Below are 27,371 nucleotides of genomic sequence, written 5' to 3'. Positions count from 1 at the left end.
GAGAAAGATTCCAAAAGGGAGAACTGTTGTCTCCTTTGGGGACTGAGGGAAGGGGATAAATTCCAGTCCATATGCTCCGATCAAATTTCCTATATAGATCAGTGCCAAAGGCGGCAGAGTGGAACAGAACAACTGATATGAAGACCTAGTGGAATCAGTGCTGGGTTTTCCTAGAAGGTGGTGGGTCCAAAGTCTGGAACATCATCTCTCTCCTTTGGAAACAAGTCGCCTGGAAGTCTCTTGGAAACTAACAAGTCCATATACTGAAGTTCCCCCCGCCCCAATCCATTAATTTCTTAGTGAGTCATCTTCATCAGCTTTTCTTCTGTCCACTCTTAGGTGACTGGGGAATGAGCTGTGGTGCAGCTGTAAATAATACTTCAGCAGTCTTGATATTTTTGCATGGCATTTTATTGGGGAAGGAACTATTATACCTGCTTGATTACAGAAGTTATGGGAAAAATAGGCAGGTAGAGTCACCAACCAGTTAAGAGGACATGCTTGACTAATGCTCCTACTGATAACCAACTGTGGTTACCTTAAAGCTCCCAGTTCCTAATTCCTTAATCCAAATGGGATCAAGGTGTTTATTTTAAATATCACAGGTTCTGAATATTCTCTCAGGCAATTCAGCTGCCACATCTGTCAGTTGCTTTTCCTTTTGTCATGAAAGTGGGAGGAAACCATGAAAAAGCTCTTCAGATGTATAAATTTACACTCTATTTTCACATTGCTCTTTATGCTGGTTATAAGCATGCTTAAGGAAGCTGGTACTAAAGGAACGTTACATATTTGGGGATGTTCGGACTATGCACAAAGCATAGCTACTTCACGATTCAGAGTGGTGGCAAGATTATTGCCTGCTACCGCAGAAACTCTGGAATGCTAGTATTATGGCTCCTCAGTACTCTAGGGCCTTAAAGGCGTACAAGTTCCACTGGAAGGCTGATTATTTGAAGTTAGGAGTGCACTGGGAGATGTTATAATAATGGGCTATTGTCACGTGCTTGGACATGTTATAGTAATATCCTTTTGCGAGGTTCTTGGCACATTACAGAGGTAAGGAGATGGTTATAGCTGTTTCTCTTACAAGGACAGAGAATATACATAGGGGCTTTTCCCAGCAGCAATTATGAATACGAAGGCTCGCCACAGCATTGTTCTATTGCCCTCCATTATTTTATGGTTGTTTGATGAGTACAGAGTTGTTCTTTAGCTTCTGAAAAGGATCAGAGGTGATTAGAATATTAATTACAAGGTTTGCAAGCGTGGGGCCAGCAGATCTTGTTGAATGTCTTACATACTACTGCTAAACATGTTATGGTATGTTTGGATAGGGTCCTTTTGTTAGAGTAGGTTGGTTTGGGTGTTTAGATGCTCACCTGTATATAGATGGAGTTTGCATACAAAGGCTCCTTTCAGAAAAGCAAGTGATTTCAGAAATAGCACTTGCTAATTTATTGTAGTATATTGCTGGTGAAATATTGGTTGATACAGACTGTAAAAGACCTGACCCAAGCTTTCTCTTCCATTGATGCTAGAAGCATGAGATAGGGTCTCTCCAGAGCTATCTGAAAGAAGCTTCCCCTTTTTTCAGGGGAAGAAAGAGAAAGTGAAGAGCCTGGAACTTCACTCTATCTATATCTGGGGCACATGTAATTCAGAAACCAAGGGCTGGGACTGGGGAGATTAATCAGAAGTACAAATAAAAGAGAAGAAAATGGCCTCACACAGAGGGCAGAAGGGGAGGATTTCAGAGTTAATTATTATCAGAATCCTTTCGCAAAAGAAGTGAGCCCTTTCAAGGTGTGAGCACTTTCCAGAGATGGCTCCAAAAAGACTAGTAAGTAGGAAGTTTGTGTAATGCAAACCCCAGGGGTGATCACTTAGGAATAAGGGGAGGATAGTTTAGAAGGAATAAACAAGTCCCTTTCTCTCTCGCACATGCAAGTTCAGCTCCAATCCGAGGGAGCTGTATCTCCAAGGCTATTTGAAGTGAGAGAGGAAGTGAGCCACAGGGTAATGCGGTGAGTCAATGCCCAGCACCTGGCAGATGCCTAGTAGCTTGAGGCAGGCCTCCTGGCGACTAGAACTGGCACAAGCCACATTGCAATAAGGTTCCTCATATTCCTTAGACACAATCTCATCTTCAAGCAGGTTGAGACGGATGACACCACGCTCATGTAGGGCCTGGAGTGTTTCTAGGCTAGCTGTGGATTTGAGGGCCTGAAGATGCTGTGACACTAAGCACATCACTCCCACTAGGTTTGTACGGGGACAAGAGCGTGTGGGCAAGACTGGGGTCACTCCACAGGCAACCATGACAGAGGCTAGCATGATGTCTACTCCATAGATTTCCTGAATCCAGTCACGGAGGTAGAAGCCACCCATGCGAGGATTGATTTCAATAAGCTTGGGGCCTGCAGCTGTCAACTTGAGCTCCACATTGAAGACACCATCTGTGAGACCACAACCTAAGCAGCACTGATAGGCAGCATGGATAAGTTGTGCCTCACAATCAGGGGGCAGGCAGGTGGGCATGCAGGCTGCTGTCTCTGTAAAGTTGGGCACCCGGGTGGGCCCGTTGTCAGACACGAATGCCCCAAGCATCCGTCCCTCATATATCACCAGATCCACGTCATGCTCAGTGCCTGAGACATACTCCATCAACAGCATGGTATTGCCCCAACCCAGCCCAATGCCTAAATAATCAGAGTCATCCTGCAGATCATGTGAGATCTTGTCAAAATGCAGATGACATTGCTGGGCATCTTCCACCAGCTTTACCCCTACTGCCCCAGCCCCAAACTCAAGCTTCATGACACCTGGGAAATTAATGTGGCTGGCAGCTCGCTCCACATCAGCATGGCTCTCCAGGTGACAGCATGGCACAGCATAGAGTGCTGCAGAGGACCAGCGGGACCCCTCCTTGCACCGCCGCAGTAAGTGCTGGTGAGTGCGGCTCTTCTGCTTGGCCACTCGCATGGCAGTTGAGGAGCTGCAGCGCAGGCCCAGCCCTTCACATACCAGCGCTGTCAGGACCATACAGTCATCCCAGTAGGACAGGCAGCCATCCAGATGCAGGCCCCTCTCCTGAATAAGCCCCAGCAGTGCCTGGGCATGCTCCTCATCCTTCTTGTGGTCTGTGGTGTCATAGTGGATGAAGGTGTGCACCAGTTGGGAGGCAAAATGGTTGGGATCGGTCTCCACCAGGTGGATCTGGGGATGGGAAAGATGAGAGAAAAAGAAGGGAAAGGGAGTGGAAGCAGGGCGGGGAAGAGGGAAAGGCAGAGATGCAGAGAAGGCGGGGGAAAAAAATCAGAGATGCATCACTACAGACAGTTACAGAGAAGGCCAACTCCTTGGGGTCAGGGACAACACAACAGTCCCTGAAGAAGGAGGCACTATCAATAGGCAGCTGCTCCCCCGTGAACTGACCAGACCATTCCATTCCATCATGCTGGTTCATCTGAGCTTTTTCTATGTCCCTGTTTCTGCAGCGGCAGGCTTTAGACTGAAGAGCTCCATTGTCCTCTAGGTTTGGGAGGAGGGATTAAAAGCTGAGGCAACACCCACGCTGGCAGGCTGGCTGGCTGGCTGGCTGGCTAAAAAGCGTTCACAGTCTTGAGAAATCAAAGATGACCCTGCTGTTGGCATGGGAAAGGCTGGGTGAACAAGGGAGTCACATTTTCGTTTTCCACTCCTTATCTGGATTCTGATTAGATCAGGTACCAGCACTGATTCACAGGGTTTTGTGAGTTAAGAGCAAGGGTGTGGGAATGGGTCAACATTATCTCTTTCACTGCAGGTGCTGTTTAGCAGTGAACTCCAGGGACATGGAGGCTGTCAAGCCTGTACTCCCTTTAAATAACTTCAGAGCCAAGCCATTTTTCCAGGAGGAACTTGGATAAAGCATAGGATGTAGACTGTCCCACTCTGAAAACTGCAGTTGTAGACATAAGACTGTGGCACATATAGCCATCGTGCTCAATTCAGGGTCTGAGCTGGAGAATGGATCAAGGCTCCAAGAGGGGCAAATTCATCCTTCAGTCCCAGAGGAATAAGCTGACATTGAAGCACTTGAAAACTTCAGGGACAATGGAATGAGCTTTTGGAGGCTAAATCTGGCTGTGGCTGAGTTGTCTGTCTCCTTCTACTCATGTAGGTAGTTTTCATTTCATTCCAGTCACCTTCCCACCCCACCCCATTTATATACCTCTCCTCATCTAGTCTCCATACAACATCCCACTTATCGAGAGGGGCCTTCTTTCAGGTTCTAAACAGGCAGTGCACAAGTGATAAGTAGGTCTTGGAAATAGGGCTTTGAGACTAGCAAGCCCAAGATGGCTTCTTCTTGGAACAGTAACAGTACTGTACTGTATTTCTATCTCTTCTAAAGGTGGAAAACACCCGTGTCTCGTAACACTGTAGGAAACAATATTTATATCCTGAATTTGGAGAAGTCAGGAAAAAGACATTTGGAAAGATGGGGGCAGGTCTGCCTGATATTCTGGGAATGCTCAGTGATGAAAAAAAGTTTCAGTTTTTGCCTCTTATGCCGCTACTGAAGACCAGGAACCATGCCAAAATAACAATGGGAGTGGGGCCTCCTCCCACAATGGATGGTTCTTGAGAAAAGCTGGAATCCACAATCTCCAAAGCTAGCTCATCTGTCCTGCCCCATATTTGCATCCTAACATTATTACATGGAGACAGGCAATGGTGGAAGGCAGCTCTGAAGTCCGCAGAACTTGTTTCCATCCCCAGGGACTCTTCCAACAGGACCTTGCTTCTGGACTGGGCCCTCCAATGCCCCACTTGAAGTACTCCTGAGAGATGGCCAGCTGGGAAACGGATGGGCCAGGCAAGCTCCTCAGCTTTACGGGCAAAGTGAAATGAGCAAGCCCTTCTGATGGGTAATGTGGGTCTGCGGTTTACTCCCCTCTCTGTTTAGATGGTGCCCATAACATTTATGGGGTATGGATAGGGACTGTGGGGTGGTGCTGCTCTAGCTAGTCCATCCTGCAGCTTGGAAGGGCTGCACAGGTCTGTGTTTCTGCATCTTACTTTTAGCCCGTAGTCCCTGGCTGCCTCCCAGACGAACTTTTTGCTGAATCCGCCGGCCCCAATCACCAGCACATGTTTGCCCTCCATCAGGTGGCACTGTGCACGACGCAGCATTGTCTCCACCAAGGCACAAGCTGTCTCTCCTCCTGGGGCCCCCACCATCCGGCCCATGGTTTCAAGGACTGAGCAAGTCTCCAGGCACAGCTGTGAGTTCATCTCCAGGGCTACCAATTGCAACACCTGGTCCTCTGAGCTCAGAAGAAAATCCACCCCTGTGAAAAGAAGATGCCAAAGAAAAGAGGACATTTGTTACAAGGCCTTGCTGAATATCCACAGAAAGGCCACAGAAGCCACCTTTGATCCCAGATCTAGTACCTATCACAAGAGCAAGGGAACTAATGCATCTCTCTGTTGCAGCAGAGTGCTGGCTAAGGAATTCTGGAAGTTGAAGTCCACAAATCTTAAAGTTGCCAAGGTTGAGAAACCCTGCTCTAGAGGACAGGCACTATGACACAGAATGTTTGCTTTCTGAGTCCCATCAGGTGATACTGTTTAATCAATGGAACTTAGAGCATGCTGACTCTGCCTGATCATATGGGAGACAGGGTGTATGCCATGAGGGTCTTTATAGGTGATAATTAACACCTTGAATTGCACTTGGAAGCCTACTGGAAACCAACGCAGCTCACAAAGCAGAGATATTACATGGGCATACCAAGGCACGTCCATAACTGCCTATGTGCTGAATTCTGGACCAGCTGCAGCTTCTCAGTGGTCTTCAAGGGTAGCCTCATGTACAGGGCATTGCAATAATCCAAACATGAGGTGACCAAAATATGAGTAACTATTCCTAGAACCTCCCAATCCAGGTATGGCACACAAAATGAATTTGTGCAAAGGCCTTCCTAATCATAGCTGCCACCTGCTCTTTGAGCAAGAGGCAGGGGCTGTGAGTGCAAGGAGACCCTCAAATTGTACAGTAGTCCTGAAGGGGGAAATATAGCTCTATTCAGCACTAAAAATGGACCATCTCCAGACCTGAGTGGTCCACATACCCACAGCCAGTCAGTCTTGTCAAGGTTAGCTTCTGTCAAGTTTGTTCTTCCCCATCCAGACCTGTGCTTCCTCCAGACACTGAGACATCTCAGGGTCACCTGGTCAGCTTGGGGTCAAGAGATATAAGGGGGTATCATCAGCATACTGAAGATATCCAACTGCAAACTGATGGACGACCTCACCAAGCAGCCTCATGTCGGTGTTAAAAAAGAGGGATGAGAATGTTGACCCTGAGACACTCCACATTTCAATGATCTCGAGAATGATCTCTCCCTCACCCCTTTCTGCCAACACCAATTGGACCCAACCATGGAGAAAGGAGGAGAACCACTGCGACACCTTTTCTCCCACTCCTACTCCCCATAAGCACTCCAGAAGGATACCTCGATGGTACTGAAAGCTGCTAAGAGATCAAGGACAACTGGGACACCACCCCTGTCCTGGCTCTGCCAGAGGTCATCAACAAGTCATTCTAGCTTTATTCTTGTTTCTTTCACTTCTTTCATGCCCATTTCGCCCCAATATCCAGCTCTAACACTATCAAAAAATGCCATGATTCACATTCCAAACTTCTCATCACTAATTCTATGTTTCACCATTAACAGTCACATCAGTTATGCTATTACAGAAAAAAAAAATTATTTTTTAAATAAAAATTAGCAAACCAAGAGTGTACTTCTATTCCCCTATTTTTGTTATCAAGTGGCAGTTGAGGTTGAGTGTGGCAAAGATGCTGTTGCCAACAATGAGTAAGGAGGTTGGGACAAGTTTGCTCAGTACATAGTAATAACATGGAAAATAGATAATAATTTAACATGAAAAACCAGACTCTGAATTTCAGATAAAGTGAGACCATGATATCAAATTTAATTCATGGGTGGCAACTAAGTTTGATTGTTTTTCTTAGTTGGCCAGTTTTAAGGGAAAAGATTGCACAAGAACCGATTGCTCAAGAATGCCTTCAGAGGCTGGAATCAAATGACATACTCCAAAAAATGTACTAATCCAGATCAATATCATGTGGTTTGAAGACCCCAGTTTGCCTCTGTTCAGAGAATGCAGACAGTAGCGATGAAATATCATTTAGGTTTTTTGTTAGAGACCACCATGCTTGTGGTCTCACCATCATGTAAGCAGCTGCTAACATAAGACAAATACAAAAATAGACATTGTACAAGCCTATTTCTAGAACACAGAACCTGGAAAGGAATTTCTCTAATGCTGCGGGATGCTATCTGGCCCTGTTACTATAATCGGTAAAGCCACATCACGCTGCTGCCCCATGGCTTGCTAAAACTGTAGTTCAGCTGCTCTGACAGCCCCAGTTTCATTGTGCAACCAAACTGCGGTACCCCACAATATCTTACAAACAATAATGGCTGATGCTATAAGCTTACCGATAATGTCAGTTTGTGCTCGGCAACCACCTTTCTGCTCAGCTGATAGACTAGTCTCCATATCCATGAAGGCCTTCATGGCTGCCTCTGCTTTCTGCTTTATTTGGGCATGGATTGCAGCAATTTGGACCTCATCTTTTAGTCCCCAGTGCCGTAGGCTGCTTTCCAGAGTCTGGGGCACTGTGGTCTGGTGCTTCAGGGGCTTATTTGTTGGACCCACACCACATATTACCTGGAAAGAACCAAAAGGTTTGAGATCTCTCTGGACTATTGGCAACAATTTGTCAGCATCTCTATTCCAACAGTCCTAAAAGTCGGAGTAACTCTTTGATTATTTATTTATTTATTATTAAACTTATATGGCTATATCCATACAATACAATAAGAAAGATTTCCAGTTCTATTTGGTTTAAGAGAATAGAGTATTTCCTGCCCAGCAGGAGGGTAAAAATTGTCAATCTGGTGACTGATTATATAACTTAGCTTATTTCTAAATGAGACATTATTTTGCCACAAAAAGTCTGCTGCATTTGTAAGCACCAATAATTGTAAGCTCATTTATTTTTAGACTGCTCCATAAAACATTCAAAAGGGGACATGAATATTGGTGTGAATGTGCTAATCATCTCTTGTGTTGCAGATGGCTCTTCTGTGGTGTGTGTGTTTTTCTACTAGTGATATGTTCCCAGTTTTCTTTTAATTTCAACTGGGCACATTTGAAATTACCTTGCTTAGCAGAGGCTGGTCTTTTCGGGATCTGCAGACAACAGCACATATTCGGATTGCCAGATTGGGCCGCAGAGATATGTTGCCTGGAACTGGAGATATGGAGCAGGAAGAAAAATAGGAAAGGAAAATATCAGACGGGTAAATTGGTATGAGCTGAACACGTGGAGGAAAATGAAAAGAACAAGAGAGGCCTGCTGAAACGCTTGTATTACTCTGGAGTATTATCAGTAATGTAGAGTAGTTTTGAAAAATTGTGGATCTGAAGATGGTAACCTTACCATCTCCACCAGTACTGTCAGCTGTGCAGCTTCTACCCCCCCACAAATCATCAGCCCAAAGCTTCTCTTTCAAAATGCTCAAGGTCTAGTGCATGCAAGATCCGCTAATGAAATGAAGCAAAGCAAGCGGAAGAGACAATGGTTTATGGAGTGACTGAGTCTTCATTATGCTGATACCTTTAGATATGGAGGGCTTAAAACCTAGGACTAGGAGTCCTAGTCCCAATTGTTGCTATAGGTATTCTGGGAGTTCTATTCCAGCACATCTGGAAGGTGGCAAGGTGAATCAAACTATGCTTTACAGGCACTGAACTGAAGGATAATTAGCTTTGTGACCTTAGTGGGAAGTGGCCAAAAGCTATTCCTTACCTGGGGAGCTGTTTGTATTCGAAGGCCCAGACTGGATGATGTGAGCAGTAGGAATGAAAGGCTCCAGCAAAATGCTCTCCTCTTCCTCTAGAGTCTCCAGCAGAGTCAGGACAGCCTGCAGGACACTTCCATGTTCTGACTTGTCAAGGAATGATACAGCTTGGGTTCCACTGCAGCGCCAGCCTGAGGGCTTCACCACTACCTGTGGAAGTATAATACCTGTAGAGCCAAGACTTAAGCATCCAGCTCTTTCCCAAAAGCTCTGTAGCCTATTTCCAACACTCATGCTATGTTCTCATCTGAATGGAAAGAGCTGCAGCGTTCTTGCTCTATAATGCCTCTGTCTTAACCTCTGTCTTGCTTTCTAATCTTCAGTTCAGGATTTCTTACCTGCTTGTAAGACTCCATTGCTCCACCTTGCAAGAAGGCTGTAATTTCCTCCTGTAGAAGGTTGTCTTGTCCTTCCCGGCCACTCAATTCAACCACATGGATGCGCTGCTCTTCTGTCACGTTGTGTAGGAGCAATGGGCGTTTGAAGGTGAAGGCCAGGGTGGGGGGCACAGCTACTTCTCCCTTCTGATCCATGAGTTGCCGGGTCAGCAACTTGTCTTCTAGCAGGCGAGTCAACTCTCCTGAACCTCCCGTGGGGCAGTCAAGATCTCGGGCCAATTCTGCTGCTGACTGGCCCTGCACCTTGCAGGGTCCAAAGCTCCCTGTGAAGTAGTTGACCCGACGTGGGGAAGAAAATTCTTCCAGCACTGTGCGACCGCCAAGCTCAAATGTCACAGCCTTCAATACAAATAAGGATGACTCTCCAGGGTGGGTTTCTGATGGGACCTTGGAGAGCCAGGTTGATGACAAGCACAACAGCATGTTACCTAGGAAAAAGAAAGATGGGAAATCCAGCTTGTGAATGTATCTGAGAAGGTAGGGATGTTGTGAAAAACTAAACAGGCCAAAACGTCTCATATATTAGAATTGCCTATACCACATTTGCATCACAATAATCATTAACAGTGAAAGATGTGTTCTGTACCATCAACACCCTGATTACTTGCCCTGACGATGGCCTTGGAACCAGCAAATTGCCTTCCTGTTTTCTGTAATGTGCTATCCTGTCATATTTTCCCATATGACACCAGTGAACCTAGTGAGACTGAGCAAGGAGAAGAAAATAGAATAATCTCTCAGGATATCATTAGCACTACCATTAGTCTTCACTGTGTTGTTGTTGTTGTTTTTAATGTACTAGCCAGTCAATTTATTACAATAGGTTGTTCACCATTTGGATGACAGCCTTTCAAGTTTTATGAAAGGAAAAAAAATTGTAGGAAAGTGTCCTCCTACACCCTTTGGAGAGTGCCACAAGTTCTGCCTCAATCAATAATGTCATATCCAGTCCTTATTGCAATATGCAGAAAGCATCCTGAAAGTAAAACATGCAGATTCTTTAGCTATCAACACATTAATTCCCCAAAGAAGATACAAGCAATACATTTATAATTACAAGTGTGTAAATAGGCCTCTGGGTGGACAGCTTTCCTACTTTGTGACTACTTCTTTCTTTTTTGCATTTTATTTGTTGGAAAAGATGTACCGTATTTTGTTTTTGAAAGGGTGTTGGTATAAGGCAGCAGAAAAAACAAACAAAAACAAATGGCTTGTGAGATGCCAGTTCGTTTCTCTCGACCTAAAAAGCAGCTCAGTTCCCTTTGGAGGAAAGTCTTTGGTCTGTCTTCCAACTCAAAAAGTCAGTCTCCTTATTCAAAGGACAAAAAAAAAAGCAAACCAAGGTTGCATGTTTGACAATACTGAGATAAAAGTTACTGCAGAAGCAAAAGATGGGAAACTTGTGGCTCTTGATCCTTCTTGTTCAGCTTGCATCGCCACTGATCATGAGTTATGCTGCTTGGGCTATCATAGATTGGAGCCCAAAAACATATGGAAGGAGAAGACAAATCAGCTTTCCCAAAATGGTACCCTCCAAATGTGTTGGAGAGGAATTGGAGGGAAGAAGGAAGAGGTGGTTCTCAGGAGGCAATGACTTTCAAGGGCTCTGGGGACTAAGAGAAGGTAGTGCAGGGCTAGAAGTATTTAAACCACAACTCTTTATTGGATTATTTAGGCTCCCTGCCTTCCTTGCTACTTTATTGAATATTGTTGCTACAGAAACCATTCATGAATCCTTTAGACAGTAGAGATTTGACTAAGCTTAATTCTGAAAATGCTGGCTGGCTCAATTATGTATTTGCTCTAGAAAATTATAGCACTTCCACCGCATTTCTACAGGTGGTCCTCAGTTAACAACCACTTGTTCAGTGACTGTTCAAACTTCAACATTGCTGAACAAGCAGTACTTACAACCAGTCCTTGGAGTTCCAGCCATCACAGCATCCCGTGGTCATGTGGTCACCATTTGTGACCTTCTTTGCTGACTTCCCACAAGCAAAGTCAATGGGAAGCTGGTAGGAGGTTGCAAATGGCGAGCACGTGATGTCCTTGCTTAACAACCCACAATGATTTGCTTAATGATGGCAACTGGGACTGCCAGAATTGCCATCCCCAAGCAGCGTGGTCAGATGACATCGTACTTTACAACCGCATTGCTTAGCAACAGCAATTCCAGTCCCAATTGCCATCATAAACTGAGGACTACCTAGATACAAAATCCAAGCAAGTATATTCATGTTTGTTTGGATATACCCTTTTTTATAATCACATATTGGTTTTATTATTCCTGTAGCTAGGAGCTACTCAGACTCCTTGGCCTTCCTTGCAAAACAGATTTAACCCTCTGGATTAGAACACCAAGAACTCTTCCAGGTAAGTGGCAATACACAACTTTGCACATAAACTATGAAGATTTTAACACCTGAGGCTTTTCTGCGCTCAGCACAAAAATGGGCCCTGATATCTTCCCAACAGACATTAGTACCATTATTGTTAAGAAATTCAGTAAGTCAAATATGTTTGTGCCATCGACCTTTGGGGATTTTAATCCCTGAAGCTCAGACACAGTATATTCCTTAGCTCAGATATAAACATTAATTAGTTGTCAGAATCAGAACAAAAGAATTTCATTAAATTGACAAATAATTTGGAGTGCTTTAGGAGGTTTATGGGTAGACAGTTATGCCTTGATGCTGCAGGTTGGGAGGAACTCAGGTGGATTTCTATAGTTCCCTTAGGCAAAGGGAATCTGCCACAAGACCCTGGATTATCACCAGCCCTGACTCAGCTCTGCAAAAAGATGGAAGAATCACACCAAGGATATAGCACAGCAGCTGTCCAGGAAAGAAGCTGAACCAGATATGTTGGTACAAACAGCTAAGGAGAACATTCTAATGCATTTCAGACAGTGGCTTCAGAAAGCCGTTGCTTATGATCATGTACTTGTGATTACCGAAAAAGCACATCTGCTGAATTGTTAATTTAGTAATAAGAATCAGTGCCTATAATCAACTCATTTAATTTAACTCATAATCAGTTTAGTTTGATTAAAGACTGGTGTATTCAGAAATGTTAATTTGGTCAGCTCATATTACAGGGTAAAACCAAATCAATTTGTCTCCCTGCACTATTAAGTAAGGTTAACTGGGACCAACCCTTTGGCACACGTGTACAAGTTTGCAGCCTCTGTTCCATGTTCTCTAGGAAAACAGTCTTCATAGTTTCAGAGATCTGAAAAGTTTAGCACGCTTACTTGATGGTATTTAATTTGGTCCTGATTTTTATACAATTGGGTATGAACCACTTTTGTGGGACAAAACATTCTTCTATTTTACATAATTAGTTCCTCAGAACAGTAGCTAAGGGATGGTTGTCAGTATTTACTGGGAAGACCAACATTCTAAAACTTTTGCATGGAGATGCTTGAAACCACAATATCTGAAGTGGTAGTATGGATACTACATATCTGAGGAAGGTTATGGCATTATTATTGTTGATTGTGATGGCTATTCAGCCATCTGTTTGGGTTCAAAGCATCTTAATAATATACTAGTTATTTTGGACACAAACTGTAAAGACTTTGTATGGAATAATTTACTTAAATTACCTACATTTTCCCACAAAACCAAACAACTGAAATATAAGGGATTAAAACAACCAGACAACTCCTAATTGTGATCAAAGTATGAACAGTTAACTTTAACTGACATGTGATTATGCCTAATTATCCAGTGAAATAAAAATGCATGAAGTCTTAAACAAAAGAATTAATCATAGCTGAATAAATCCTGACTGGGATTGAACTCCTTAAACCATTCAAAATGGTAACCAACTCTAATTTAGCCTCCACTCCTGAAACAAAGATAATAAGTGGTCTAACCAGGAACAAATCAAGATGAAGAGGATTCAGGCAGTTCTTCACAAATACTGTCTCCCAATATATAGTTTAATTGTGACTGCTCTTCAAAAACTCTTCCACTTAACCCCTCTTTTCTTGATCTGAAGGTAAACGCTATGAAGTGCCCCTCACAATACCATGAAATTATGATTAGCAACTTTAGAATCACAGTTATCTTATGATTAAGAAGATGATGCGCTTTATCACCTTAGAAGATCACAGCTGATTTCTGAGAGCATGCTTGGCAAGGAAGTGGCATATACCTTCTGGCATATGAGAAGGCATTAGCTTGAAGAGCATTGAAACAAAACGTAGAAAATTAATTAATTTTCACATTTAATTTATCAAGTAGGGGAGCATACAAGTCTCCAGCTGCTTAGCAGTTCTAAGCAAACCTTAAGGATAAGCTAAGTTAAAGCAATGTGCCTAATCTAGGAACTTACCAGGACATTGGTTGCCACCTTCCAGAAGCACTGACAGGTATGAAGCAGGGGAACCCAAGACACAGATGGTTATATCTGATGGCCTAAATCCTGAATAAGACAAGAACAGAATCAGCAGTCCATTTCCCTGGAAATCCCAGTTTTCCTTCTCTCTTAACTCCACATTCTGGCCAGCTCTTAGGGTCTGGAGGCAGAATCTCTGTAAATGATTCTTACAGGTATAGGGACAGATGAAGTGCTCAAATACATGGATTACTCCATCATGAGATAACAGATTATCCCATATATTTCCTGTTGTTCTCTTCATTCCACCAGCTTTCAGACACAACAGCTCCGTATTTTGCTTTAGTTGGTGGCTGCACCTAGCCAACCATAGCTGAACTTGAAAAAAGCTAATAGGTTGGACCTGGTTAGTACTTGGACAGGGGATCATCAGGCAATTTTAGGGCAACAGACTAAACTGGCAAATGATTTTTTTTTTAAATCCCCTATCACCGTCAAGAAAATTACATGAATGTATTTGTGAGTTATCAGCTTCATTCAAGGAATCTTCACCCTTTTTAGGTTTGCATTTTACAGCCATTATGGTTTAGTCATATGTGTAAATCAGGGCATTGAATATATCATTATTCAATAAATCATGGTAAAAGAGTTGGCTTTATATTACGTGTGTGTTAACCCAATGTGTATCCTGCATCACCCATATATGAACAATACAATCTTACACCCACCTGATCGGGGCTCCTTGGTGAGATCAATGGTTCCCGGGAGCCCTTTCTGGTGCAAGCTGCATTGCAACAAGTCATAGTAGTAGGCTGTGCAGGCCCTTGCCTGTGCACCCTCAGGGTTAACTTTGCTATCATGGAGTGTGTCTCGGTGCCAGGCACTGCGCAACGGACTCAGGGATGGAAGAAAACTCTGTTCTGCCCAATCCAATTCCTTGGGTGTTTGGGGTGGTTCAGTATGGATCTGGTCCAGAGACAGCTGCAAAGTATTATGCAGAAATATGCGAAGAAAAAGGGAAAGAGCTCACTTTAGATTCCATCCGAGGAACAGAGAGGCAGTTATTTCGAGAGAGTCCTATTAACTAAGCTGCTGGTCCACAGAGGATTCAAGATAAGAAAGGTCTTCAGCGCAAAAAGGAAGGTGATACCAGCCGCCACCCCCTATTAGAACTCAGTTTCTGCTTCTTAACAAATCTTCATTTCAGTTTTCTGTCCCCTCCAGAAATAATCTCAAATGGGACACTGTGGGTTCTTAAAGATAAGCACACATACTGTCTTTAAGAACATATGTCTGTGCTCATGCATCCATGAAATAGCAACACACACACACACACACCAGGTAAGGCAGGAAAGGACAAGATGCAATGAAAACAACTTACCATTGTTCAAGATGAAGATACTGCAAAGAAAAAAGAAATAAATTTCTTTATACTTTCTGTGACTCAAATTATTATCCCGTCTCCAGATCTAGACACAAATCACTTGATGATGATGATGATGATGATGATGATGATGTTCCATAACCTTACACAATTAAATTTAAGGAACGTGGGAATTGTTTGGGCAGAGCAATTGCCCTCACCAAACCCTTGAATAAGAACACATCTGGTTTTCTGGGGCTTTCTGTGCCTTCCCTGTCATGGCTGCCTTCTGGAACAGCATTCCCCCAGATCCATACTACTCTGACCCTAATGATGTTCAGTGAGTCACTGAAAACTTGGTTGTTCTCCCAGGTCTTGGGGCAATGTGGTGGTTGGGCTTCCATAGGATGCTCTGTTATTTTGTCATCTGTATGCTTATAATCTGACTTTCTTTTTAATTGTTTGTACTTTTTTTAAAATGTAAGCTGCTCAGAATCATTTGGGTGGCCACTAAATATACATACATACATACATACATACATACATACATACATACATATATATATATATATAAATGTTCTTTTGTCATCTTGAAATCATGCCCAGTTATTCCATCTTGAAAATAAAGAAATGTGTGATCTTACACCACTTTATAGCAATTGTCATTATGCTGCATGCATTCTGATGCCCATTTTGCACTTCTGTCCAGATTCTACCAAGGGCAACCTACTGCCTGCACGCTGAAAGAGACCTTGTAGAAAAGGGATCACTATGTATATGAACAACAGAGGACAAGTATTGAAGATAGGATTTTCAAGATTAACTTATCTCATTTAAAATTGGTGACATTCATATTCTCCTTTCCTTCTTCCAGAGATCTCAGAGCAGCATTTGAAATTCTCACAGTGCAAACTAAGCAGCAAATTCCATCACCCTTAGTGCTACTTATTCCCTTATAAAGCTGTTTAAAATAGTAGCCTACAAGCACCGGCAGAAATTAAATTGTGCAACATTGATATTCATATTAGAGAGATTCAGAGCTCCATCCACCTTTCCCAAAAAACAATGCAAAGTTTGGGGATTTTCAGATGTCCTTCAGCAGACAAAATATTACAAAAAAGCAAAAGTGATGAGACCAAGAGGAAAAAAAGACTGATTTGATATGGATTGCAATAATATTGTGTTGGGGAAGTATATGTCTGTTCCCATTCCATATGGAACGATGGCTCAGAATAGTGAGAAAATAATTCCAATGTATGTGTGCCTTGAACTCTCTGCTGGCTTGGTGGTGTCTTTTAGAGGCAGGTGAATAACCTCTATGTGTCTTCAGGCAGAGATGTTTTGCTAAGCACTTCCCTGGGGATTCACAAATTGAAGTCATTCAATAAGAATAAAACAAAGTGAAAAGTGAAAGATTTATATGATGTGAAGCAAAACCAACAAGAATGAATTCTGCCCAACACTGGAAGGATACAATTCCGACAATATTTGACTGGGAACTTAAACTTGGAGAATAAGCAACAATGGCAAAACTAACAGCATATATTTCCAACAGAAGTTTAACCCAATTTAAGCAATGGTTCCCATATATACAATACATCATGCAGCATCACTTATAGTCTGGCTTCTAAGGGGGCCTAAATGTCTACATGTAAACTAGCAGATGTATAAAAAGGGGGAAGTTAGAAAACCAAAAGTTCTTTTTCCTTTTCCTTTTTTTTTTTTTTTGGATATTTTAATTCTTGCTAAATTTGCTTTATCTCTTTTTATTGACATGTTATATATATACAAGAACCTGCATGGGATGTACCATCGACAGATAGCTGAGGTGGCTGACATTGGGAAATCCTACCAGTGGCTGGAAAGGGCTGGACTAAAAGACAGCACTGAGGCACTGATCATACCAGCACAAGAACACCCTCTAATACCAGATCCATAGAAGCAGGGGTCTACCGCACTAGACAGGACCCAAGGGGCAAGTTGTGCAGAGAGGCCTCAGAGACAGTCCAACATATAGTGGCAGGGTGTAAGATGCAGGCAGGAACAGCATACACTGAACGGCACAACCAAGTAGCTGGGATTGTGTACAGGAACATCTGCACAGTATATGGGCTAGACCCTCCCAAGTCCAGGTGGGAGATTCCACAGAAGGTCATGGAGAATAACAGGGCTAAGATCCTGTGGGACTTCCAGATCCAGATGGACAGGCAGGCACTGGCCAATCAACCAGCCATTGTAGTAGTAGACAAGGACCAGAAGACAGCACTGGTGATAGATGTAGCAGTGCTAAGTGACAGCAACATCAGGAAGGAGAATGAGAAGCCGGAGAAGTACCAGGGGCTGAAGGAGGAACTAGGGAGGATGTGGAAAGTAAAGGCCAAAGTGGTCCCAGTGGTGGTAGGAGCACTCGGGGCTGTGACTCCTAAGCTGGGAGAGTGGCTGTAACAGATCCCAGGAACAACATCAGAGCTCTCTGTCCAGAAGAGTGCAGTGCTAGGAACAGCTAAGATACTCCGCAGAACTCTCAAACTCCAAGGCCTCTGGTAGAGGACCCAAGATTGAGGAAGACACATACCACCCATGGGGGTGAGAGGGGATTTATATATATAAAGTAATAATACAAGGGGGACCTTAACACTAAGTAATCAGCTAAAGATTGAAACCAATCTGCAGCGGGTTTTTCCCCCTAATGTTATATTCAAATCTGGATGAAAAAGTCAAATAATCTTATGCTTATAACACTGACATCCTAAATTGTAATTAATATTGATAGAATACTTCTCTCTCCTTTCTTTATTTCCAATTGTCTAAGTTATCTAAACAATAGAGTGTCAATAAGCTTCAATTAATACTGTATAAATATCATTGTATTGAAACAATATAATGTTTTAAAAAGGAAAAAAGGAAAACAAAGCAAATGTTAGAATTAAACTTAGATAATTCAGAATACTCTCAGTCTATTTGGCAAGCTCTGAAGAGTCATGCAAGGCTCCTATTGACTGAATCAATGGCCAGCTGGCCTCACTAGATAACAGTTCTACTGGACTCAAAGTGATTGGTGGAAAGGTGCTAGTAATAAACAGGCAATAAGATGTCAGTCCTGAAGGGCCTGGAACTATAAAACAGTTGGAAGTGATATGGCAGAGTTACTGCAACCCATGACGTAAGGCCATGGCCTTGTCTTGTAGCCTTTTGAATTCTTGCAGCCTTTTGCAAATCAAAAGATGTTATCAGTCATGTTTGTTTGTTTGTTCTCACAAACTTCAAGAAATTGTATGTCTTTTGCCTGAAGATTTGTATCTACTCTTTTCTTGCACGCTTCCAAACAGAGAAGCTGGGAAATGCTGGGATTATGACCTTCCCAAAGTACAGCTTCAGGTGCAGAAGCTATCCACCATTAGTGAGAAGTTCTGAGTAGGATCCCACTAGCAAGGGAAAAGTGCTTCTTCATGCAGTCCAGAATCTAATGGCTCCCCGGAGCACATATTTTTATATATCGATGTGTATGAATGTTTTGTAAATTCCAGTATTCCATTCTTAGTATTAAAAAGTTCAATTCTGCTTAACTACTCCAAACTTCCAATTGAGCATCCACAATGAAATTCACAACATAACATTATTTTATGCAAGTTATTCCATTTACCCAATCAAACTTTGGAATTAATTACTATCAACAGGACATCAGACTTCAACTCCATTTTTACCTGCCATCTCCTCCATTTCTTAGCAATACACCATTCTGCAATATTATATCATATTAGGCTCCCCAGAGCTTTCCACAGAATAAACAAAATCCTCTTGTTCTTTTCAATTGGTAATATATACCACAGGCACCTACACTGAGGTAATGCATCCAATATGCTATAATCAATAATTGAATAGCAGTCTGTGTATCCTAGCAGCCTGTGAATCCTAGATTTTCTGTTTAGGAAACTAAGTAGAGTAGGTCAGTTGTTAGAGATTAGGATGGTTGGACAGTTGAGGTTCCAAATGTTAGCTCAGTGAGTTTGTTTAGATAACCACTGAGATATTGACATCTTTCTGTTTAATAGTATCTGTGCCATCAATCTAATCTGTGGCTATACAGGTAGTCCTCATTTAGTAACCACAATTGAGACTAGCAGCTCTATTGTTAAGCTAAATGATCATTAAGTGGAAAATCACGTGACCATGACTGTGCTTTCCTTTTCCCCACTTTCCCACCCTTTGGAATGCTCACCCCCACGCTGGGATAATTAGCAAGAAGGGAATTAATGTTTGTATTTACATTCATTGGAGAGGAAGGGGTTACAAGAGAGTAAGCAGAATACACATCAAAATCAATGCACTGGCGCTCAAGGCTGGGAGCTGCGAGCGCACTATGCAAACAGCCTCGTGTATTCCCCATTGTGTGCCTGCTAACTCTCTTGTAATCCCTTCCTCTCCAGTCTCACCTGTCTGCTCACCCATGCTTCCTAGTGCCCACCTGCAGCACCCACTCACCTGCCCATACTCCCTAGTACCTAACCACGACACCCACTTGCCTGTCCACAGCACACATCTACTCGTGGCACCCACCCACTCGCCCACACTCCCTAGTGTCTGCCCACCCATAGCTCTCACCCATCAACCTGCTTGCCTGGGACTCCCGCCTCTTCCCAGGTTACAATCATGTGAGGTTCTCACTTAATGACCCACATGGTCCTGGCGTTATGACAACAACCAAGACTGCTGGGATTTCCGTCACTAAGCAGTGAGGTCCCATGATGTCACAAATTTACGACTGCATTGCTTAGCAATGGAAATCCCAGTCCCAGTTGCTGTCATAACTTGAGGATTACCTACAATAACCTCCTTGCTTTGTTGACAATTACAGTTAAAGTAGCCATGTGTACATAATTTGGATACAACGGCAGCACAATCATTTAAATGAAGCTTGGGTGTGTCTGTGATATGAACTGCATGAGCTGTTCTCACTTCTGTCCCAGAACAAAGTATCTGAACCATATTCTAATCTATTCTGGTAGCCTCCTTTCCTTTTTGAGAGCAAAGGACAGCTGAACCAACATGCAGGAGAAGGTGCCACCATCCCAAACCACTGCACTTTCTTTTAGCCTGGAATGCTTAATTTTCTCTCTTTACTCCATCCATTTTTTTTGTTCCATATATCTGGATAAGTTAAATATCTGGAAAATGGACTTTGGAATAATGTCACCAATCACTGAGGGCATTTTTACTGCTATATAATCACCTCTGGTTACAAGATATCTTCTAAGCCAGGAGCTTTATATCTCAACCCCAATAAAGGGCCAGGGCCCTCCCAGCTATGCAAATATCAGAGGCAAATACTAGATGACAAGTGCTTCCAGACAAAGAACTGCCGATCAAGTGCACTACTAATCCCAATGCCCTGTGCGATGATTCTGGCTTGTCCTACTTAGTGGGAAGGAAAAAGGGTGGAAAGAATTGCAAGCAAAGAACATCTGGAATTTCACAGATAAAGCAGGATGATTGAGTTTGTATAAATAGCCAGAGGTAGACTACTTCCAAATGGCAGGTGATTAAGGGGATAGTCAGACGGGTCTCCGAGGATTGCAAAAAACGGATTCTCGCCATGTACAACCCTTGGTATGTGGGTTGTATCAATTACCTACCCATGCCCTAGTCAATGCATTCATTTTGCTTAGACAATTTTGCCAAGGGATGCTGCTTCCATCTACTACCACAATCTCAGAATCTGTTAATCTTTACTTAATAGGTAGTGAAGGATCTGCTTGAATAGGCTTGAATAGGCCGCTCAATAGTTATAATTATGACAAGCTAAATACCAGCCCACTGTGTTTTTCTATCAAGAAGTATGCCTATGGTTTTCTTTTTCTTTTTCTTTTTAAAAATCTCTTTATGTCTTTGGTATGCAGTGCCTAGTAATTCTGCTAAAGAATGGTGTTGTGCACATTTCAAATTGCCTGATAATGTGAGGCTTTTAGTTCTTAACAAAAGGTACCTATAAGGGGACATAGTAGAAACATACATGTATGTATGCCTGGTGTTGATCATGTGGAGAGCAATAAGTGTTCCTTTATAACACAAGTCCTTGTGGTCATGTGAAGGGTAGGAGATTCAAAACATAATTCTCCACTTGGAAAAGCAACTCTGCCCAGAGAAACTTCTTACTTGCCACCTGCAAAGGCATCTTGTTATTTGTAACCACAGGTGTATCAGTTGAAAGTGCTTGATCATTTGGTGATAGTACTAGGAAATGGTCAGGTAACTGTCCACATTAAATATTGGCTGCAGTTACCAAATGGTAACCAATAGAGGTTTCACTTCAGGGCTTGTATTTTTTTCAAGACAACACATAGCGAAAATTTGAAAGACGGTGCTCACTTTCATATGGGGGGGGGGAGTGGTAGATCTGATGAGGACTGTGGAGATCCCTGTCCCCTGGAGATCAGATGAAGCCATACTGTAACTTGAAGCCTACCAAGGTGAGAAATCCCCAGGTTTTCTGTTAGGGCAGTGTTGTCCAAACTTGGCCACTTTAAGATGAGTGGACCAACTCCCAGAATTCCCCAGCGAGCCATTCCCAGAATTCTGGGAGTTGAAGTCCACTCATCTTAAAGTGGCCAAGTTTGGACAACACTGTTTTAGGGAGTAGGTGTAATGTTGCAATGAAAGGTTTTCCCCAAGCAGCCTCACTTCCTTTCCCTGTGCTTGAAGGAGCCTGGGCTTACTTGGAGAGAATTCCAGCCCACCTCCCAACTGCTGTTTCTCCTCCATAATGGCAACCTGGCCAAAAGAGCTGAAATACACCTATCCAGCCTCAGCAATTCTGAAGGGGACATGACGTGGATAGAGGCTGCCACTACAGCAAGCAGAAGTACAGTGGAACAGCACATACTATCTTTTTACCTCTTTGAAGAGAGAGGAGGAGGGCAGGTCAAGGCAAACAACTGTAGCTCAAGAGCTGAACACCGATCGGGCTGGCAGTTCTCTTGATTCTTTGATCCAGATCCAGCTGCAATGTAATTTACCCTAAGATGGAATCTAGAAAGGGCATAGAAGTCAATTTACTTTTTTTTGTTTTTGGTCTGATCAAATGCATTATTCACACTTTGATAGCACTTCGAATACTTAAGCAAAGAGCTCACTGCACTCTGATAGAGACTTGGCGCACATAATGTCCTAGGTTCAGTTCCTAGATCCCAGCTTCACAAATCTAAAAACTCTCAACCTGGAGCACCATTGCTGAAATCCTTAGCTAATATTGTCATAACTTTTTAAAAAATTATTTTTCATAATAATCAGAGTTTATAATTAGTGTAAGTATCAAATCTGTGATAATTAAAGTGGGGTTTTGTTTGAGTTCTCGTAACTTTAATGCTTCAAAAATACTTTACATTATTTAAATGGCCACCTGACCAATTCTTTTCTTTTTTTTTTAAACCTTTATTTGTTCTTATTTCTCTCTCTGGATTTCTGCTGCAAACGCAAGATTACTAATTAGATAAAGTTTTTCTACAAGAAAAACTAAGCCATTTTTTACCTGAGTGTGTATTTGTGCAACGATGGTCAGTATTGCTAGGACAACTACATCTGACTCACCATCATGAGAAGTATGCTAAAAGGACTGCATTAATACCAATAGAAAGTTAATATAGAACTGACAAGCATAGCAAGATACATTAAAATGAAAGTGAAAGACTATTACTAATAGTTTAATTAGTAACTATTAACAATTCGAGGCTACTGTCTCCTCACAAATCCTCTATTCAGAATTAGAATAACTTATCTCTGTCATATTAGGAGACATATTGCTAAATCATTGATATTTTTATGTTAAAAACCATCAAGGAAATATTGTTTTTGCATTATAGTAAACATTGCTTTAAGCAAGGATTATGCAACATTATGCAGAAAAGAAAGTTTACTAACCAACCAGAATTTCTTGCTGAAAGGAATAGTGTAAACAAAGTTATACAGACTCAGAAAGAATTAATTACTTATTTAGATGTTTTGTGATTTTCAAAGGCAATCCAGTGATCAGGCAATTTGGGGGTTTGCACTTCTACTTCTGGAATAGTTTATACATGGCACTGTTGGGATTAAAGCAGGATATCTGGGCAGGGGAAGGCACATACATTCTTAGAAGCTCTGCCCCCAATTGTTCTTTTTCAGTTTGCCCCTTTCTCTCCTTCTCCTCTTTTCAGCCAGTTGCCCTCCTTGGCATTCTCCAGGTGGTCCAGCTGTAGTGGCACCCCTCTTTCTTGGGAGTAGCCACTAGTGACTCCCAGGTGTGTGCTACACTTCCCTAATGCTCATCCCTATTAGCCTGATGACAAAAGTCTGCTTAGAAGGTCCACACAGAAATGAAGAGATTGTAAAGACCTATTTGTTCTACTTGGCAAATATTAGGTAACACTAGGAACAGAAATAAATCCTTTCTCAGATTCATGTTAAAGATTTGAACTGGCAAACCATTTAGTGGCTTCAACAGGGGCTCCTGTTACAGATATGCGTGCTCTCTAGAATGCTCTGGTATTCTAATCTGTTTTGTTTTTTTAAAAAAAAAACTGGGTTTCCTTGAATGGGTTCTGTTAGGGACTATGGGGGGGGGGGAATGAACAACCGACTCAACCATCTGCTCCCAATTCGAGGCTACTGTCTCTTCACAAGCACACGCACAAAACCTGACATCCTGCCTGCCCCCAAACTCCAAACAGCATATCCCCAGCAGCCCATGATTTCTAAAAGACAGCTGAATCCAGAGAGAGCTAGAAAGTCATTGGGGGAGTTTCTAACTTACACAGCAGCACAAGAGTGATCATGGTGAGTCGGTGTAATGGTATGTGGGAATGACCTTGGGAGACAGAAGGAAGAGATGCAGACTAGACAACTGTCATGCAAAAGATATCTCGGTCCACAGAAGCTGAGTGGGTGTGGGAAGTGTTTCAGAAGGGACCCTTCCTAGTTTTCCTGACGGTAAAAGGAAAGGAGGGGAGAAATATTTTCAGACTTGCAAGATTCTGTTAATGTAACCTTACAATAAAGATAGAGCTAGTACTCCTGGCTGCGCTTCTTGTCTGGACTACCTTGAAGGGCTAACAGTCCCTCCCTTTTCACTGGCTAAAATGTTTTTCCCCTTCTGGTTATCACTGTGTCCTACATGCAGCAAAGAGAGACAGGATAGTTTTAAAAAGGTTAAAACAGAAGTGCTGCAGATTCCTGGAAATGTATCTCTTTTATGTTGCAGACTATGTTTGTGTGTACGTATGTTGTGTCCTCAAGGCAGCATCCTATGCAGATCCACTTAAGAGTAAGCCCCATTGAGCTGCATGGGAATTAAAAAAAGGGTGAAGTCCTTGCTGCTCTCTGAGCTTGGCTGTTTGCTTGCAGACATTTCATCACCTGACTAGGTACCATCATCACATCAGTTGCACTGATGATGGTACCTAGTTGGGTAATACAAACAACCAAGCTCAGAGAGCACCAAGGACTCCACAGTTCAACAATGAGCTACAGATATTCTCTTCTGTTAAAAAAAGAAGTTTAGGATTTCACAGCTGGGCTGCAGAACACGTGCACCTCAAATCCCTTTAGAGTGAGACTTACTCCAGAGTAAACATGTTAGAATCGCATTTGCAAAGGTAGGCAGGCAGGGGACAGAGATGCTGAAATGGCTTCAGCCAGGCATGCACAACGAAAAAAGTCCAATTTAATTTCACCTTCTTAATCCATTATTTTTCTCTATATTATTATGCTGCATGTCATGTTTATCGACACCAGGCCAACAGTATTCCTCAATAAGGGATTCATTCTAAGTGACATCCCAAATGGTGATTTTCTTGCATAAATGTTCAGTTTCACTATATTAAACTATCATACGCACCATAGAGCTATACCACTCAGTATACACATATTATTTCCATTTTCTTTTTTGATTAGGCCTAGCAAATATTTATGTAATGTGAATATTTTTCCAGATATGGATAATTAGCACAGACTGGTACAAATGCAGACAGTGCAGAAACAGGTGAAAACAGAAAAAGTAATTCTAATTCTAGGGCTGGGGCATCTATTTTTGTGAAACTCGAATACGTTCAATATATAAATCTGCATACATAAATTACAACAAGCACACATTTTGTTTCATTCCCAATTTTTCATCATTAGTGCTTTGCCTCTTGATCAGGGGGTCTGGGAATTTTGTTTAGTTTTAAACCAACAGGTTTGGGTTGCTGGGGAACGGTTGGAAGCCCCTGCTCTAATCCACCACCTCTCTCTGTGAAGCCCTGACCTGGAGGGTACAGCCTCTGTGTGGGACACCAGAGCTCCTTTTGCGAAAGACCAAGCAAACCCCCCAAAATGTATTTAATAACCCTTCACACGCAATGGAGAAACCCGCCTGCCAGCTAGGATCACAGTTACCTCTTCACACTTTCCCCAGCGCTTCTCATTTAGTCAAGGGGGAAGGGGCAGCGTTTCGGCGGATTCTTCCCACTCTTTCTGCGCCTGTTCCTGCGCGGGAGGAGTGTGACTCCAGCCCGAGCACTGGAGAGGGAGGGCAAATCCTGAAGGGCGCGGGCAGGCGCGCTCAGTTACTCCACTCTAAGGAGCGACGGAGAAGGCGGCGATGGCTTCTGGCCGGGCTGCTTTACAGCAAAATAAGCCCCAGATAGCTGCAAGATCCTAGTCAGATCCGCGGGGATTCTAGCTTTAACCCATCCCTTCGGGGATGGAACCTGACGCCTTTATTTCCCAGCGCAGCAGCGGGTCGGAGGCAGCGGCGGGCCGGGGACAGACGGCAGAGCGGGAGCTCCGGGGGCGGAGCTTCAAGGGAAACAGGGTCCCCGTGGGCAGCTTGACAAGCCCCCTTTCCCTGCCCCCACAGCAGGCAGAGTCAGAGCTGCCAGCCACGTTTCAGAGGCGACTTCGCTTCCCCCACAGCCCCAGCCGCGGCGACCGGAGCGGTTAAGCTCTCCGACGGCGCTGCGACCCCGCAGCCTCGCCTAAGACCCGCGGTCGCAATTCGCAGGCGCGCCTGTCAGCAGGTCGCAAACAAACCCGGTCGGCTCTCCTCGGAAACGAGACTTTCTCCTGCAACCGTGAGGGGGACCGCAGGGCTCCCCAGCCAAGCACACGTTACACTTCCGAGCGCGGGCGCCCCCGCAGTCGGTCCCCCGCTGCCGGAACCCTCCCCCTCGGTACTTCAAGCAGCGTTCCCGATCCGTGACCACCGGCGCCATCCCCGCCCCGGCTTCCCCGTGCCTCAAATCGGGCGGGAAATGCTGAAAGGGGAGAAGAAACGCAACCCCTCTTCCAGTCTTCTCCAGCCGGGATTACCTCGGAAGGAGGGGAACGGTGCTAAGCCCGAGCCGCACGATCCGGTCCGCTGGCGAGGGCGGGTGGAAGGAGCCCGGAATGACCGCGGATCCAGGCAGGCAGGGCAGGCTTTATAGAGAGACGGGAGAGGCATACCCAATGAAGAGCGGCAGTTTAGCAAGCAAAGCAGGCGGGCGCTCGCCGCGACCAGAGACGCCCTCAGCCGTTGACCAGGCGAGACGCGATCCCGGGATCAGGGAGCGAGCGCGCAATGGGATTGCTGCCAGCAGCGGAGAAGCGGGCGGCGGGGGGAGGGATCCGCCGGGAGGGGGCGTGAGGTGAAAGGTCAGAATTTCCTCTCATTGAAAGGAATGAAGCTAAGGGTTCCCTTTCTGTGCATGTTGCTGTTACGGCCCTTCTCCTTTGAGTCCATCTTAACGGATGAGTACATAGCGACTTCTTGACCGGTCCATGCAGTTTTCTTGTCAACATTTCGAGAAGTGATTTGCCATTGCCTTCCTCCTAGAGCTGAGGCTGACTGACCCAAAGTCACCCATCTGGTTTTCCTGCTTAAGGCAAGACTAGAACGCAGGTTTCCCCATTCCTAGTGCAGTGCCTTTAACCACAACACCAAGCTCACTGTCATTATGAATTAACAGTCTGTAGCATTTTCTACGTCGGTGCAAAATGGTTCATTGTGATGAGCATATGCAGTCATTACATAACATGTCCGTTTTACAGATGGGGAACTGAACCAGAAAGTTATATAGAGGCCTGTAGTCTATATATGGCACAGCTTTATTTATTTTATCTTTGCATGACATCTTTAATTAAGGAATCATTAAACCCCACAGCAATTCTGTTTCTCTTTTTTTGTGGGGGAAAAGAGCAAAAGGAAGCAGTTCACTCCATTTAAACGAAGATCAATTGATTTTTTTTTTTTAAGTTAAGCCCTGAATAGAAACAGAAATTCTGTTTCAAGAAGGTGGATGATTTACCCAGGATGGTTTAAAAAAT

General features: G+C 43.5%; 1 protein-coding gene across 4 annotated transcripts; it reads right to left on the bottom strand.

Annotated features, from left to right (window-relative positions):
• Positions 1-393: 393 nt before the first annotated feature.
• Positions 394-26,529, bottom strand: CARNS1 (carnosine synthase 1). Of its 4 annotated transcripts, none has more exons than XM_088146297.1 (11): positions 26,511-26,529; positions 21,945-22,079; positions 15,072-15,091; positions 14,419-14,671; positions 13,688-13,777; positions 9,287-9,774; positions 8,897-9,098; positions 8,247-8,338; positions 7,521-7,752; positions 5,068-5,339; positions 394-3,219 (listed from the first exon to the last, which is right to left on the bottom strand). In XM_088146297.1, the coding sequence occupies exons 3-11, from the start codon at positions 15,072-15,074 to the stop codon at positions 1,987-1,989; spliced, it is 2,865 nt and encodes a 954-aa protein (XP_088002423.1). In that variant the 5' UTR covers positions 15,075-15,091; positions 21,945-22,079; positions 26,511-26,529; the 3' UTR covers positions 394-1,986. The 4 variants fall into 4 exon arrangements, with proteins under 4 accessions (XP_088002423.1, XP_007425192.1, XP_025020482.1 ...); XM_007425130.4 differs by having other exon boundaries at positions 26,376-26,515; XM_025164714.2 differs by lacking the exon at positions 26,511-26,529 and adding an exon at positions 25,461-26,032.
• Positions 26,530-27,371: the final 842 nt, after the last annotated feature.

The sequence above is a fragment of the Python bivittatus genome, unplaced genomic scaffold (assembly GCF_059951505.1).
Source record: "Python bivittatus isolate LINGU-HERP-01145 unplaced genomic scaffold, Pbiv_v1 ctg000480_np1212, whole genome shotgun sequence".
Lineage (NCBI taxonomy): Eukaryota > Metazoa > Chordata > Lepidosauria > Squamata > Pythonidae > Python > Python bivittatus.
This window is presented reverse-complemented; position numbering and strand designations above follow the sequence as displayed.

Bases quoted from the DNA above. Each gene is read 5' to 3' on its own strand.
- CARNS1 (XM_088146297.1), bottom strand. The intron at 9,099-9,286 runs GTAAGAAATCCT...ATACTTCCACAG, and splicing joins CAATGGAGTCTTACAAGCAG to GTAGTGGTGAAGCCCTCAGG. The intron at 7,753-8,246 runs GTAATTTCAAAT...GGTTCTTTCCAG, and splicing joins ACCAGCCTCTGCTAAGCAAG to GTAATATGTGGTGTGGGTCC.